The sequence below is a fragment of the Protomyctophum parallelum genome (assembly GCF_964188405.1).
Source record: "Protomyctophum parallelum genome assembly, chromosome: 20".
Classification (NCBI taxonomy): Eukaryota; Metazoa; Chordata; class Actinopteri; order Myctophiformes; family Myctophidae; genus Protomyctophum; species Protomyctophum parallelum.
In genome coordinates, this window is record NC_139718.1 from 10,051,356 (window position 1) to 10,064,640 (window position 13,285).

General features: G+C 44.3%; 1 protein-coding gene across 4 annotated transcripts in view; it reads right to left on the minus strand.

Annotated features, from left to right (window-relative positions):
- Positions 1–13,285, minus strand: part of asap2a (ArfGAP with SH3 domain, ankyrin repeat and PH domain 2a) — an 81,586-nt gene that overhangs the window by 6,050 nt on the left and 62,251 nt on the right. For 3 of the 4 annotated variants that reach the window (XM_083792002.1, XM_083792001.1, XM_083792000.1), the window contains exons 15-23: positions 10,405–10,538; positions 8,193–8,287; positions 6,942–7,131; positions 6,345–6,430; positions 5,037–5,152; positions 3,919–3,986; positions 2,394–2,495; positions 1,547–1,591; positions 1,176–1,434 (exon numbers count right to left, since the gene is read on the minus strand). In XM_083792002.1, coding sequence (XP_083648128.1) covers positions 1,176–1,434; positions 1,547–1,591; positions 2,394–2,495; positions 3,919–3,986; positions 5,037–5,152; positions 6,345–6,430; positions 6,942–7,131; positions 8,193–8,287; positions 10,405–10,538 — 1,095 coding nt within the window. The remainder of the gene's footprint in view (positions 1–1,175; positions 1,435–1,546; positions 1,592–2,393; positions 2,496–3,918; positions 3,987–5,036; positions 5,153–6,344; positions 6,431–6,941; positions 7,132–8,192; positions 8,288–10,404; positions 10,539–13,285) is intronic. The other variant, XM_083792003.1, reaches the window with a different exon arrangement.

Consider the following 13,285-nt stretch of genomic DNA (forward strand, 5'->3'; position numbering starts at 1 on the left):
GCGACTGAAGACAGAATGCATTACAACACACTTGCTAGAAGGAGCAGCCGCTTTAGAAGTCCAGCCATTTCCGTTTGAGTTTAATTGAGAGAGACAGTTAATGGGGAGAGGGAATGTGGAGCATGTGGGGCTTGCCTTGCAGCGGGCAGATCGCCTACGCTCTGCACTCCTGGCACGGCTCCAGACAGCCACTAATGTTATTAAATACCAACTCTAAAGGCACAGGCGCCACACGCTGCCATGGAGAGCAGACCTGTATCCAAGACAGGTAGACGTCCATCAATACAGGCATTGTGCTTCCCCAATCATCCAAAAAGACCATCATTGCTGAATTCAGCAATTCCTCCAAAAGGTCTTATTTGTTATTTTACAACTACACTAGTGGAACTAGTTTAAACTTAAAAAGACACCCCTGTTCTCTGCAACACCAGTGAAGTTAAAAGGGAGGGTTAAGACATGCAGCTGTTATAGTGGATTCAAACAGCCCTGGATTCTAGTGGTACCGGCCCTCTTCCACTCTTTAAAGGGGCTCAACAACTTGCTAGAAAAGTGTTCCCTGACTCACTTTCTGCTGCTCCCTATCCAAAGACCTCATTGGTGCTGAAATAGGTCAGAACAACCTCACAGCCCAATGCCACTCATCCGTGTGCTACTTAAGGAAAAGATCACAGCTGTCAAAAGACATGCAGGAGAAATGACACAGACCGCAGCCAAACGAGACCATTCAATTTGAGATCATACCAAAATGGCACACTTTATATAAATAGCAGTCCCAAAGCAAGACAGACAAGCTGGTAATGGATTATCCAACATCATCCTTTAAATCAATACATATTCAAAACAAATGGTAGAATGATCAATAAAACACTTCTGGATAAACATATTTCATCACTTTGAATGGTTTTGACTTATTATTTATTCCTCCTTCGTTTTTCTTAACCGGGAAAGCATCCGCATCATTTAAAATGTGTGCGTTGGCTATTCAAAAATAGCAGATATACAAGCTCACAGTGCGTCACAGATGCACAACAGAGTTTGTGCATCTGCTATTTTTGAGAACTACAGACTTAGAAGGCCTTTTCGTAGAATCGGCCTCATGGGTCTTCTTAATGGATTAACGCCAAAGAAAACCACACAGCAGTTCATGTCCATCGTGTCCGAGGAGCCGCGTATACCTAGATTCCTGGGTGGCAAGGGTGGCGCGGAGGCGGTGGCCGGCATGCCCGCAGGCTGTCCGGGCGCAGGCTGCTGGTTGGCGTTGAGGATGGTGCCGTAGGTCTCGTTGTTCACCAGGCTGGGCATGTAGGAGCGCTGCTTGTCCTTCAGCAGGCTGGCGGCGTCCCGCGCCAGGGCAGCCGGGCTGGGCTGGTGGTGGGAGTTGCTGCCCGGCGTGTAGCAGCTGACCGGCCGCTCGTCTCTCCGATGAGGGCTGGGCTGCGGAGCGAGGGACAATGAGGGGGGAGGGGGTGTCATTACCGGTGGTCAGCGGGACGCCATGTATGCGAGTGTGTTGTTGTTGGGGGATCTTTTGCCACGAAGAACTTACGGCGATGTCTGTGATTCTGTGATGCATGAAGTGATGGCTGTGGTTCTGTAAAATGCGAGTTAGCGACAGGGGATGATTGCATGATTATTGAGCTCTTATTTAGCATGGAAATGAATAGGACTGCGTTAGTAACTGTACCTCACGGGGAGCGTATGGCATGTTAGGGCAGTGGCTCTCAAAGTGGGGTCGGGGGACCCACAGGGGTCCTTGATGGGATTCCATGGGATCCCCAGCAAAATGGATAACAGTTTAAACACATATTAAGATCCATTTGATATTTCAAAAATAGCTGATCTACAAGCCCCCCCCCCCCCCCCCAACGCTTCATGATGCGACGCTTTGTGAGCTTACAGATCACCTATTTTTAAACGTTGACAAATCTTCTCTTATGTGTTGTGTCCCTGACACAACACCTTTTCAAATCAAACCGCGACCAAAAATAAATCATAATTAAACTGGGGACCCGCCCCCAAAATAATCATATTTGAACTGAAGACCACCCCAAAAGAATCATATTTGAACTGGGGACCACCCCAAAATAATCATATTTGAACTGGGGACCACCCCAAAATAATCATATTTTAACTGGGGACCACCCCAAAATAATCATATTTGAACTGAGGCCCATTTATTTAAAAAAGTCATTAACTTTACTGTGATCTGGGGACAACTCCAAAATCATGCGGGGACCACCCTCGGGGTCCTCCCGGCCCGCAGGTTGAGAACCACTGTGTTAGAAGATGAATTCTGAGATCTAACAACATGCACAGAAAACGTTAATTGACAGATTAATTGACGTGGCGTCTGTGTGTGTAAACATTGACAGCATCATCATCAGCTCCCTCACCTTCTCGTCCAGATCCTCGTCACTCTCGTCCATGTCCTCGTGCTGCAGACGCCACTCGTACTCCACGTGCACGTTGAACTTCCCCGCCAGGGCCTGGTTAAGCTGCACACACACACACACACGCATGCACAAACACACACACACACACACACACACACACACACACACACACACACACACACACACACACACACACACACACGGAACACATGAAGCCATTGAGATCTGGAATGCGTCACCTTATAGCTTTTCACCACCTCAACCATTATTTTAAACTTTAGCTGTTGAGAGGGACACTCTCACTTGCTGGTTTTATTTAATGTCCAAAAAGTCGAAAGACCGAAACGTTGCAATTTGGACCTTAAAATGTCGCCGACGCACCTGTTATTAGTAAGTTGAGTGTGCGGAGGTCTTCCCTTCAAAAGCTTTAGCTGTTGAAAAACAGCAGATCTACATTGCTCATAGTGCCACGCTACGAGCTTGTAGCCATTTTTGAAAAATCGCGAAAAACCGTGTGCAAATCTTTGAATTGTGTTATTCTTTCACAGTGAACGTTTGCTTTGCTTCTGGGGGGGTCCCTGGAACAACACATTTTCAGACGAGGGTTGGCGGCCAAATACATACTGTAGACATACTTTTCAGAAAACTGTCATGATTTAGAAGACATTTAGTAGAACCTGGCCTCAGTCCTGAATGGGTTAACAGATGGCTGATGGCTGTCTAGTGGCTGTAAATCCAGGTGTCAAAGGAGAATAAAAGCATCTCACAATTGTACTCAAGTAGAGTAAATGTACTTAGGGCTGTCACGATGTTGACGATAAATTGTCACACAAATAATTGGGCATTGGCACATTATGAATAGAAACATTACTACCGTATACATTTCCGTTTGGCTTTTAGGCTTCGTAATGAAAACGTGCACAGGGCAAATAACTGAAATATACCAAGGATTTACTGGCAATTTTATAAATGTTATGCTTAAAATAGCTGTGGAAATAGCTGCATCTACAAGCTTACAACGCAACTCATTGTAAGCTTGTTCAGCTTGTTCATTTTTCAACATGGACACAATTATAACATTTACTTTACTTTTACTTTATTTGGACAGGACAATGCATATTAATGGCCGTCACATGGACGTAAATACACCGGATATAGCACAGTTGCTAATTTTCATCCGCAGTCCTCACAGGAAACACAAAATGGAAAAACAGACAGTCAAACAGTGGAACACATTTACATAACATTACATAGGGAACACAGCATAAAAAATAAATACACCTAAAATAAGCATAAATGGTTGCAGCTTTGGTTTTCAAGCAACCATTTTTTCAGATTGTATTTAAAAGAGGGAAATGTAGCACAATCCCTTATACGCAGAGGAAGGCCATTCCATGCTATAATTGCAATTATCTCAAATAATTGTGATTATACGATTATGTAATAACTGTGACAACCCTAAATGTACTTGGTTACTAGCGTAAACATGGCCCCGTTAAGGTCAGCCAGACAGAACAGAACTCACCAGCTCTTCACACTGTATGTGTTTCAGTCTCCTGGCTATGTCCAAAGGCGTCTCCCCAGACTCATTAGCTACAATGTAAAACAATAGAACAAACCAGGATCATTACTAGTATGCCATGTGAGGACAAACACAACAGGCATTGTTTGCTTTGGTTTATGTTAGAATTGTGTAATTAGCCTGCTTTCCCACACGTCCGTCTCTCTCTCCCTCCCTCTCCCTCCCTCCCCCCCCCCCCCCCCCTCCCTCCCTCCCTCCCCCCTCTCTCTTTCCCTCTCCCCCCTCCCTCTCTCTCTCTCCCTCTCTCCCCCACCCTCCCTCCCTCTCCCCCCTCCCTCTCTCTCCCTCTCTCTCCCTCCCCCTCTCCCTCCCTCCCTCTCTCTCCCTCTCCCCCCCTCCCCCTCTCTCTCTCCCCCTCCCTCCGTCCCTCCCTCCCTCCCTCCCTCTCCCCCCTCCCCCTCCCTCCCTCCCTCCCTCTCCCCCCTCCCCCTCCCTCCCTCCCCCTCTCTCTCTCTCTCCCTCTCTCTCTCTCCCTCGTACTAGTTTGTTGACATCAAGCTGGAGCAGAGAGATTAGTGTGTTGTGAGAAAGAGCTGTCAGGGTCTGCTAGTGAAACCAGCTCCTGTGTGAATAAAGCCTAGCAGACTTAGTCCAGGGGGAAAGTGTGTTGGTACAGTAATTGTGTACAGTAGCGCAAATGTGTGTGTGTGTGTGTGTGTGTGTGACAGAGAGAGAGAGAGTAAGTAGGTAACAAAATGGGAGAGAGAGACAAAGGTGGCAGATGTCAAAGAAAGACGGTCAACTTGAGAACGGAGAAACACACACAGAGAATGTCCTGTTCAAGTCGTAGCATTAAATATTAAACAGCATTACAGCGTTCTTCTGGTGTCTTACTTCCACAGCATGTGTGTGTTTCCATACCTATGTCTATGGTGGCCTTGCCCCATGTGTGTTTCCATACCTATGTCTATGGTGGCCTTGCCCCATGTGTGTTTCCATACCTATGTCTATGGTGGCCTTGCCCCATGTGTGTTTCCATACCTATGTCTATGGTGGCCTTGCCCCATGTGTGTTTCCATACCTATGTCTATGGTGGCCTTGCCCCATGTGTGTTTCCATACCTATGTCTATGGTGGCCTTGCCCCGCAGCAGGAGTTTGAGACACTCGCTGTTGTCGGTCAGACAGCAGTAGTGCAGCGCCGTGCTGCCTTTGGCCGTCTGCTTATCCAGATTCACACTGTCGGCAGAGAGCAGACACCCACGGGGGAAAAGGACAACATGTTAGGTTTATCCAGATTCACGCTGTCAGCCATGACACCCACGGGGAAAAGGACAACATGTTAGGTTTATCCAGATTCACACTGTCAGCCATGACACCCATGGGGAAAAGGACAACATGTTAGGTTTATCCAGATTCACACTGTCAGCCATGACACCCACGGGGAAAAGGACAACATGTTAGGTTTATCCAGATTCACACTGTCAGCCATGACACCCATGGGGAAAAGGACAACATGTTAGGTTTATCCAGATTCACACTGTCAGCCATGACACCCATGGGGAAAAGGACAACATGTTAGGTTTATCCAGATTCACACTGTCAGCCATGACACCCATGGGGAAAAGGACAACATGTTAGATTTATCCAGATTCACACTGTCAGCCATGACACCCATGGGGAAAAGGACAACATGTTAGGTTTATCCAGATTCACACTGTCAGCCATGACACCCATGGGGAAAAGGACAACATGTTAGGTTTATCCAGATTCACGCTGTCAGCCATGACACCCATGGGGAAAAAGGACAATATGTTAGGTTTGCAATGGTATCAATGCATGACCTTAACCCATTTTGGGCGGAACCCCTTTTGGTATTAGCATTATGTTATGCTTTAGCTATTGAAAAATAAGCAGTCTACAAGCTCATAGCACGAGCTTGTAGGTCTGCTATTTTTGAAGAATCGTGAAAAGTGACATGAAAGTGTTTGAGAACGACTGACATAGAAACATAGCTTTTTCAAGAAAACAGTCAGGATTTAGAAGACATTTGTAGAATCGTTCCCAGGTCAAAATGGATTAACCGCTCCACATACGTTCACCAGGGATCTATTGTGGGGTCAACGGCAATGTGAGGGAAAGCTTTGTGGTCAACATGCAAACGTATACAATACATGGAGGTTTTGGAAATGTAGTTTGGTAAACATCACTCAACACTCTAGCAATCAAATCTCTGCTGCATGATGCCTTGCCTAAATTAATTCAGAGATTACTTCATTAATTCATGCATGCATACATTCATTCATTCATGGCTAAATTTGGTCATTATAGTGTTTAATTCAGTTTTGAAGATGGGGGGAAAAAAAGTTAAGAAAAAATACAATTCATCTCATTTAGTGTGTAGCCAGATTCATAGAGATATGAGGCATACCTGTTCTGAGTGAGGAAGTCTACGATGTGAAGTGAGGTTCTGTCCACCAGTCTGACAGCCAGATGAAGGGCCGTCTCACCTTGTTCCTGCAATACAAACATTACTTAATTATTTCTGGGAATCTGCCGTTATATGAAGAGAGAAATCAGAGAAACGAGACAACATCGCTAACAGAGGTGGTAATGGTATTGAAAACCATGCATTAAGTGCCTGAACTGCCAGAACCCTTTCCAGGCTACCAGAACCATTCTTCTGGGAAACTATTAATTCTCTGGGCACAAAGAAATCCATGCCAGTTATCAGCCTCGTCAGTCATTCAGTTACCCTGCAGCAGTAGATAAGCACTGAATTAGCTTCAGTTACAAAACGGATCCATCTTGACTGGCGGCTTTTTGTATACAGTATATATTGTTTTAAAGCATAATACATTTAAAATAAATCACAGTGGCCAGAATGCCCCATACCGATTGAGGTAAAGGGTGATTCATAGCCTACTGTGTCACACAACCCGTTTGATTGCGACTCGATAAAACATTTATTTTTCCATTATTCGCACGTGATGAAGTGATCTCAGTAGAACATGCGTGTAGTACTAACATGTCCGTTGGCCAGTGGGATGGGCTCCATGAGGTCCACACCCTCAGCATACACCTGGATGAGGGAGAAGACATCACGGGCTTTGACGGCTTCACAGAGCGTGTGCAGTCTGGACGTCATGTCGGGACACTTCCTCCTGGAGAAGCGCTTCTCCGTGTACTTGGCTGTGATGAAGTCTTTCCTCGCCTGCCTGCTCGCCCCCGAAAGGAAGACAAGACAGCATGGCGGTGTTACCCATAACAGACATGAATGAACATTGGGCATCCCTTTTTTGTTTCAAAGAAAGTTGCAAAAGTGAGGCGACTGACTTACTAACATTCTTATCAACACACTTATTTCAATTGAATTATAGTGCTGAATCACAGCAAGTTGTCTCAAGACACTTTACGTAGAGACCAAACGTTGTCTCTCCCCCACCCCCGGACACGGAAGAACGATTACATGAGAGTGTCAGGCAGTCACACAAATGTATAGATTAGAACAGGGGTTTTCAACCAGTGGTCAGCGGAGGTATTGCAGGTGTTCCCTGGCCATTCATTTTACTTTTAATAACTTACAGGAGTTCTTACTGTATGGTGTGTGTATGTGTGTGATATGAAATGTGAGCTTACCATAATCACAGTAATCCTTAATCATATTCCATCATATTCAAACAAAATCACTGTATTTTATTAGATATATTGATATTATAGCTATTTTCTCCAGCTCCCTGTGGTGCATGAACCCCCCACCACTGGGGTGGTGTGGGTCTATGATGGACCCGCCACGCACAATAGTGGTGGTCCCCAGGTTGCCCTTAGTGAGGATGGTGGTCCCTGGGTCAATAGTGGTGGTCCCCAGGTTGCTCTTAGTGAGGATGGTGGTCCCTGGGTCAAAATCAGTTCCCTTGCTGGGATTAGAAGGTACTGTATAGTATAGCGGACGTTACAATAATGCAGCTATTCAGTTACAGCAGATAACTTATATATATTGTTGTCTTTCCAGTGTGTTTGTGTGCGAGAGAGTGCGTGTCAGCGAATGCATGTCAAAATGTGTCAATAGGGACATATCACTAGTCGATTTCCTGTGGCTAACTGTAATGTGAGCCCTAATCGAACAAGTAAATGATAGATGGAGGAGATAGAAAGAAAGAAAGAAACAAAAACAAACAAACAAAACAAAGAAAGAAAGAAAGAAACAAGGACAGACACTGTAGAACTGAGGGTTAGTGAGAGGAACTGTGGAGGAGATACAATTGCAGAGATGACTTACATGTCACTGGCTGGGTTGGGTTTGACCACATCTTCAGCAGTTAAGCAAGCCTCCATGATTTCATTAAATCCAGCATTCCCCACATTCTTGGCCAGCTGGAGAAAACACGCACACACACACACACACACACACACACACACACACACACACACACACACACACACACACACACACACACACACACACACACACACACACACACACACACACACACACACACACACACACACACACACACACACACACACACACACACACACACACACACAAAAAACAAATGTACATGAAAAAATTGCATGCATAGGCACAACACACAGTCGAGTAACTCCAGCCTATTTAAGTGTAAATGAGTGGCTTGTCTTCTGCACTCCTGAATGTCCTTGCCACTAACCTTGAACGCAGAGGTCCTCAATATTGTGTGTGTGTGTGTGTGTGTGTGTGTGTGTGTGTGTGTGTGTGTGTGTGTCTGTGTGTGTAGGGAGGGAGGGAATTGCTATAAGAATTGCATAACAGCATTCTCTTTGTGGCGAGTACAACTGGCGTCTAACAAGGAGGGGGGGGGGAGGAGGGGAAGCAATCACCGTTGGATGCATTTAATCCCAAAGAGCCCACAGGCCGTAAATCTCGACCCCAAACAGCGATTAGGAAAAAGACCAATAAAATGTGAACTATTTGGAGTGGAGCGGAGATCCGGAGGTCTGCAGCATCATTGACTGTGATGTCTCAAGAGGGACGCCGCCGACGCAGCAGGGGAGACGGAGGACACGGCCAAGGGCGCTCGCGTTGTCCTCTACTCTCCACTTCCTCTCCTCTCCCCTACCTCATTTCCCCTCCCTTCATACACGCTAGCTCTGGTCCATAGCCTAATGCTTCTATGATTCTGCCCTGCATTAAGGCTATGCTACTTTCGCTTTTAAATCTCACATGGAACTCAGACCAGCCTCTCCTCTTTAGCGTGAATAAAAAGAACGCTTTTGCTACTCACCAAAACAAAAGGCGGGTTGTGTCATTAGAAAGCCTACTTTTCTTAGTCGGAGCACTCTGAGCCCCCCACCACACAAAAATGGATTTCGTTTAAACCGGGGGAAAAAAAAAAACTTTTAGTTACTCCAATGCGCCCTCTACCGATATTACCCAGAGAATTTCCTTTTTATATGTGTGGTGGGGGGCTCAGAGTGCTCCCACTAAGGAAAGTAGGCTTTCTAATGACACAACCCACCTTTGTTTTGGTGAGTAGCAAAAGCGTTCTTTTTATTTACGCTAAAGAGGAGAGGCTGGTCTGAGTTCCATGTGAGATTTAAAAGCGAAAGTAGCATAGCCTTAATGCAGGGCAGAATCATAGAAGCATTCGGCTATGGACCAGAGCTACATACACCCCCGACTCTCTAGAGAGTTTTATATGGGAAAATCAATACGGTGGAGTGAGTCGGTCCATTAATAATGTGAACACCAGCACTTCCATTAACCACCTTCAACCTGGAATACCTATTGCGGGCACGCCGTTATAGGCAGAAATGTTCCAAAAACATTTCAGAAATAGCCAGACGAACAGATACTGATATATCTGGTGACATACATTCAGTGAATGGACTAAAACTAGGAGGAAAAATAACAAGCTAAGCTAATAACAGCTGCACAGCTCTCCCCCCTATATGGAATGAGCTTGTAGATCGGCCATTTTCAAATGGCCAAAATGAAGTGGTTACTGTATGTTTTGTAATCAAAATCTACAGAGTAACTAAAGTTTTCATAATAATTGTAGGGAAGTAAAAGTACAATATTTGCCTCTGAGATGTAGTGGAGTAGAAGTAAAAAGTACTGACAATGAATTACTTTCCACCACTGCAAAGTGACGGAGGGACAACGTGAGTTTAACAAAGTGACTGAGGGAGGCCTTACCAAGAGCTCTGAGGTGCTGAGCACATCCAGTGTTTAGAGACTTACCAAGAGCTCTGAGGTGCTGAGCACATCCAGTGTTTAGAGACTTACCAAGAGCTCTGAGGTGCTGAGCACATCCAGTGTTAGAGACTTACCAAGAGCTCTGAGGTGCTGAGCACATCCAGTGTTTAGAGACTTACCAAGAGCTCTGAGGTGCTGAGCACATCCAGTGTTAGAGACTTACCAAGAGCTCTGAGGTGCTGAGCACATCCAGTGTTTAGAGACTTACCAAGAGCTCTGAGGTGCTGAGCACATCCAGTGTTTAGAGACTTACCAAGAGCTCTGAGGTGCTGAGCACATCCAGTGTTAGAGACTGGATCCTGGAGTAGTGAACGCCCAGCTCTCTGTGGATGCCAGAACATTCTATACAGGTCAGGATGCCCAGGTTGGTGGACAGCCATGTGGGATCTGAGATGGAGAGAGAAACACCTGCTTAAATGTGATGGACTTTGGAAATGTTTTTGGGATACATTCAACTAAGGTACGATATATATACATTTTTAAAGAAATGGACCCAACGGACAGGTAGTTTTAAAACTACATGTCCGTGAGTGCTGGTGTTCTCTTCTTAGAGATTTCTTTAAAAATGTATATATATCAGACTTTTCCCGACCGTGCACCCGGTAAGAATGTATAAAGACGTATTGGAGTCGTGCGGGCTTCCTTGCTTCAAAAACGATATATATAAATGCATAAATAGGCCAATCAGTAAAATACACATAGCAGCGACAGACATGAATACATAATGTGCTTATACAGGAAATATGTATATAAACGATATGCTTGGGTGTGTATGCACAATTGCATATTTCTGTATTCTTGGTTTGTTTCAGACTAAAATCAGCTGACAAAATTGTTTTCATTTTTTCGAACTGTTTTGTTTTGTCTCTGTTTTGTTTTGTAACTAAGTTACTCTTAAAATAGGGTAGGCAATAGGCATAATCTCTCAAGAACAGATTTGAGGAAAAGAGGGTACTGTTTTTCCTTTTCTTTGCCACTGGGTTCACAGATAGGGGGAACTGTAGGGCAGGCGTAATAAGCCTCGGCTTCAGACTACACATGTTTAGTGTCACCTCTGTTTATGTAAACTAAACTAAAAGTATTTAACCATGTTGTGGTAAACCACCAAAATACCCTGAAGAAGGCAGTATTATCTGTCCGAAACTTTGTTTTCTCCGTGTCCTCATTAAACCTTGTGCATTGGCAGCTATGAGTGTGTGGCTATACAATTTTTCATTCAGTATAAACCACCAAAATAAACCATTCATTAATTCAATATATATATATATATATATAGAATGAATTAATAAATTTTTATATACATACACATACACACACATATTCAGAAGGTAGATGTGTGACACAACGTCCTTGGGAAGACAGCGCTACAAGCAAGCTATTTTCTGGAGTGCATTAGCAAACTCTGACATCTCCCAATGGAAGCTCATGGAGCCAAAATAGCCGACTCAAGGGCATTTAGCCACAATGTGACACAATGTCACTGGAAAGTGAAAATGCTGAAGTGTGAAAAAGTCTGGCCTAGATGTAATGTGTGCGTGCATACAAGTATACTGTATGTATACACTACACACATACAGGCATACATACATACAGTACATACATGCTTAGTGATGCCTCGGGCGACTGAACTTCCCCTGTGGGATCAATATGGGTCTATCTATCTTGAATGTCCATCCCTCTGTGTATGTACACACGCAGAGGACCACTGAAACCCTAGTGTCCCTGTTTGAGGCATGTATGTACAGCAAAAATAGCTAATATACAAACTCAGCTGTTTTCACCAGTGAAGATATTTTGTGTAAAGGAAAAAGATTAAAGAAGGAGTGGGTCAAGACTAGACCCAAAAGAACACATGGGGGTGTTAAAAAAAGAAGAAAATAAATCACCAAAAAAAGATCCTTAAAACATTAGAGTTCCACCTAGTGGACAAAATGCGTAGCACTTGGGTGCCACGTGATGAGAAGCAATTCCACTATGACGCGCGTCTGGTTTTGGATGCTACAGCAATAACATCATGCTGGTGAGCTAAAGTGAGGACAACCCTTGCTCTAGAAAACGCCAATGTTCCAATCACAATCACCGGATAATCAGCAATGACCTCCGAACATTGGCGATTTGTTCAAAACGAAAAACAGCGGTGTAGTTTCTGAGAAAAGAGCATGCAATTCCACGGCTAATACAGAAGCTAAAGGCTATGGAGCAACAGAAGCAGTGCTGGCGAGGCCCTAGCAAGCGTCCATAGCAGCCGGAGTGATTCCAAAAATGAAACATAGCGAGGCTTTCTTATAGCGATATCAAACGCCTTAAGACGAGCCTACTCATCATGAGCGCCCGCGTAATTACACAATTTATATGTATACGAGTATACCTGTCATTAGCATAATTTGTGTTAACAATACATTTCTTCACCAGTGTTTGTAAAGGTGTCTAGTAACACATCAGTTTCCCTATATGGGAATCTGAAAGTTGGGCTACCATTAATAACTTATATGCAGGCAAATTTTACAAACTTTAATTCTGCTTTAAGTAGCAGTAAAGGCTGCAGCAGTTTAGTCCAAGGAGTGTTTTTCGTGCAAAACAAATGCTTGCAATGGATTCAGAATCATGACAAATCCCTAGTTCTAGCCATTTAAAGCAGAATAAAATGTTGTACAATGTGCCTGCATAAAGGTTAATGTACCCCAACTGTCAGCAGCTGTCACAGATTCCCCTAGCCTAGGCAAATTTCAGTCTTTGTGAGATATGTTACTAGACACCTTTACAAGAACTTTATTATTAAGGAATTTATTTCTCAGATTGGACATATTTCTGGTAATATTCCCAGACTAAGGGCTTAAGCGGTTAAGTGCTTTTGAGGATGACAGCAACACTGAGGGGTCAAAACTAAATGACGCACCACTTCCCTTCCCCTTATGCATTTAAGTGATGCACCACTTCCCTTCCCTTTATGCATTTAAGAGGAAGAGCACTGTTTTCACCATGGTCACATTGGACACCCACTCCCTTCCCCACCAAAGCGTACATTTATGTAACTTTATAACCCATGTATATATTACATCCATATCATGTATACCTTTTTATGATCATATTCCTGGCTTTGTACGTTTTGTACTGTTTTTTATACTGTTTTCACC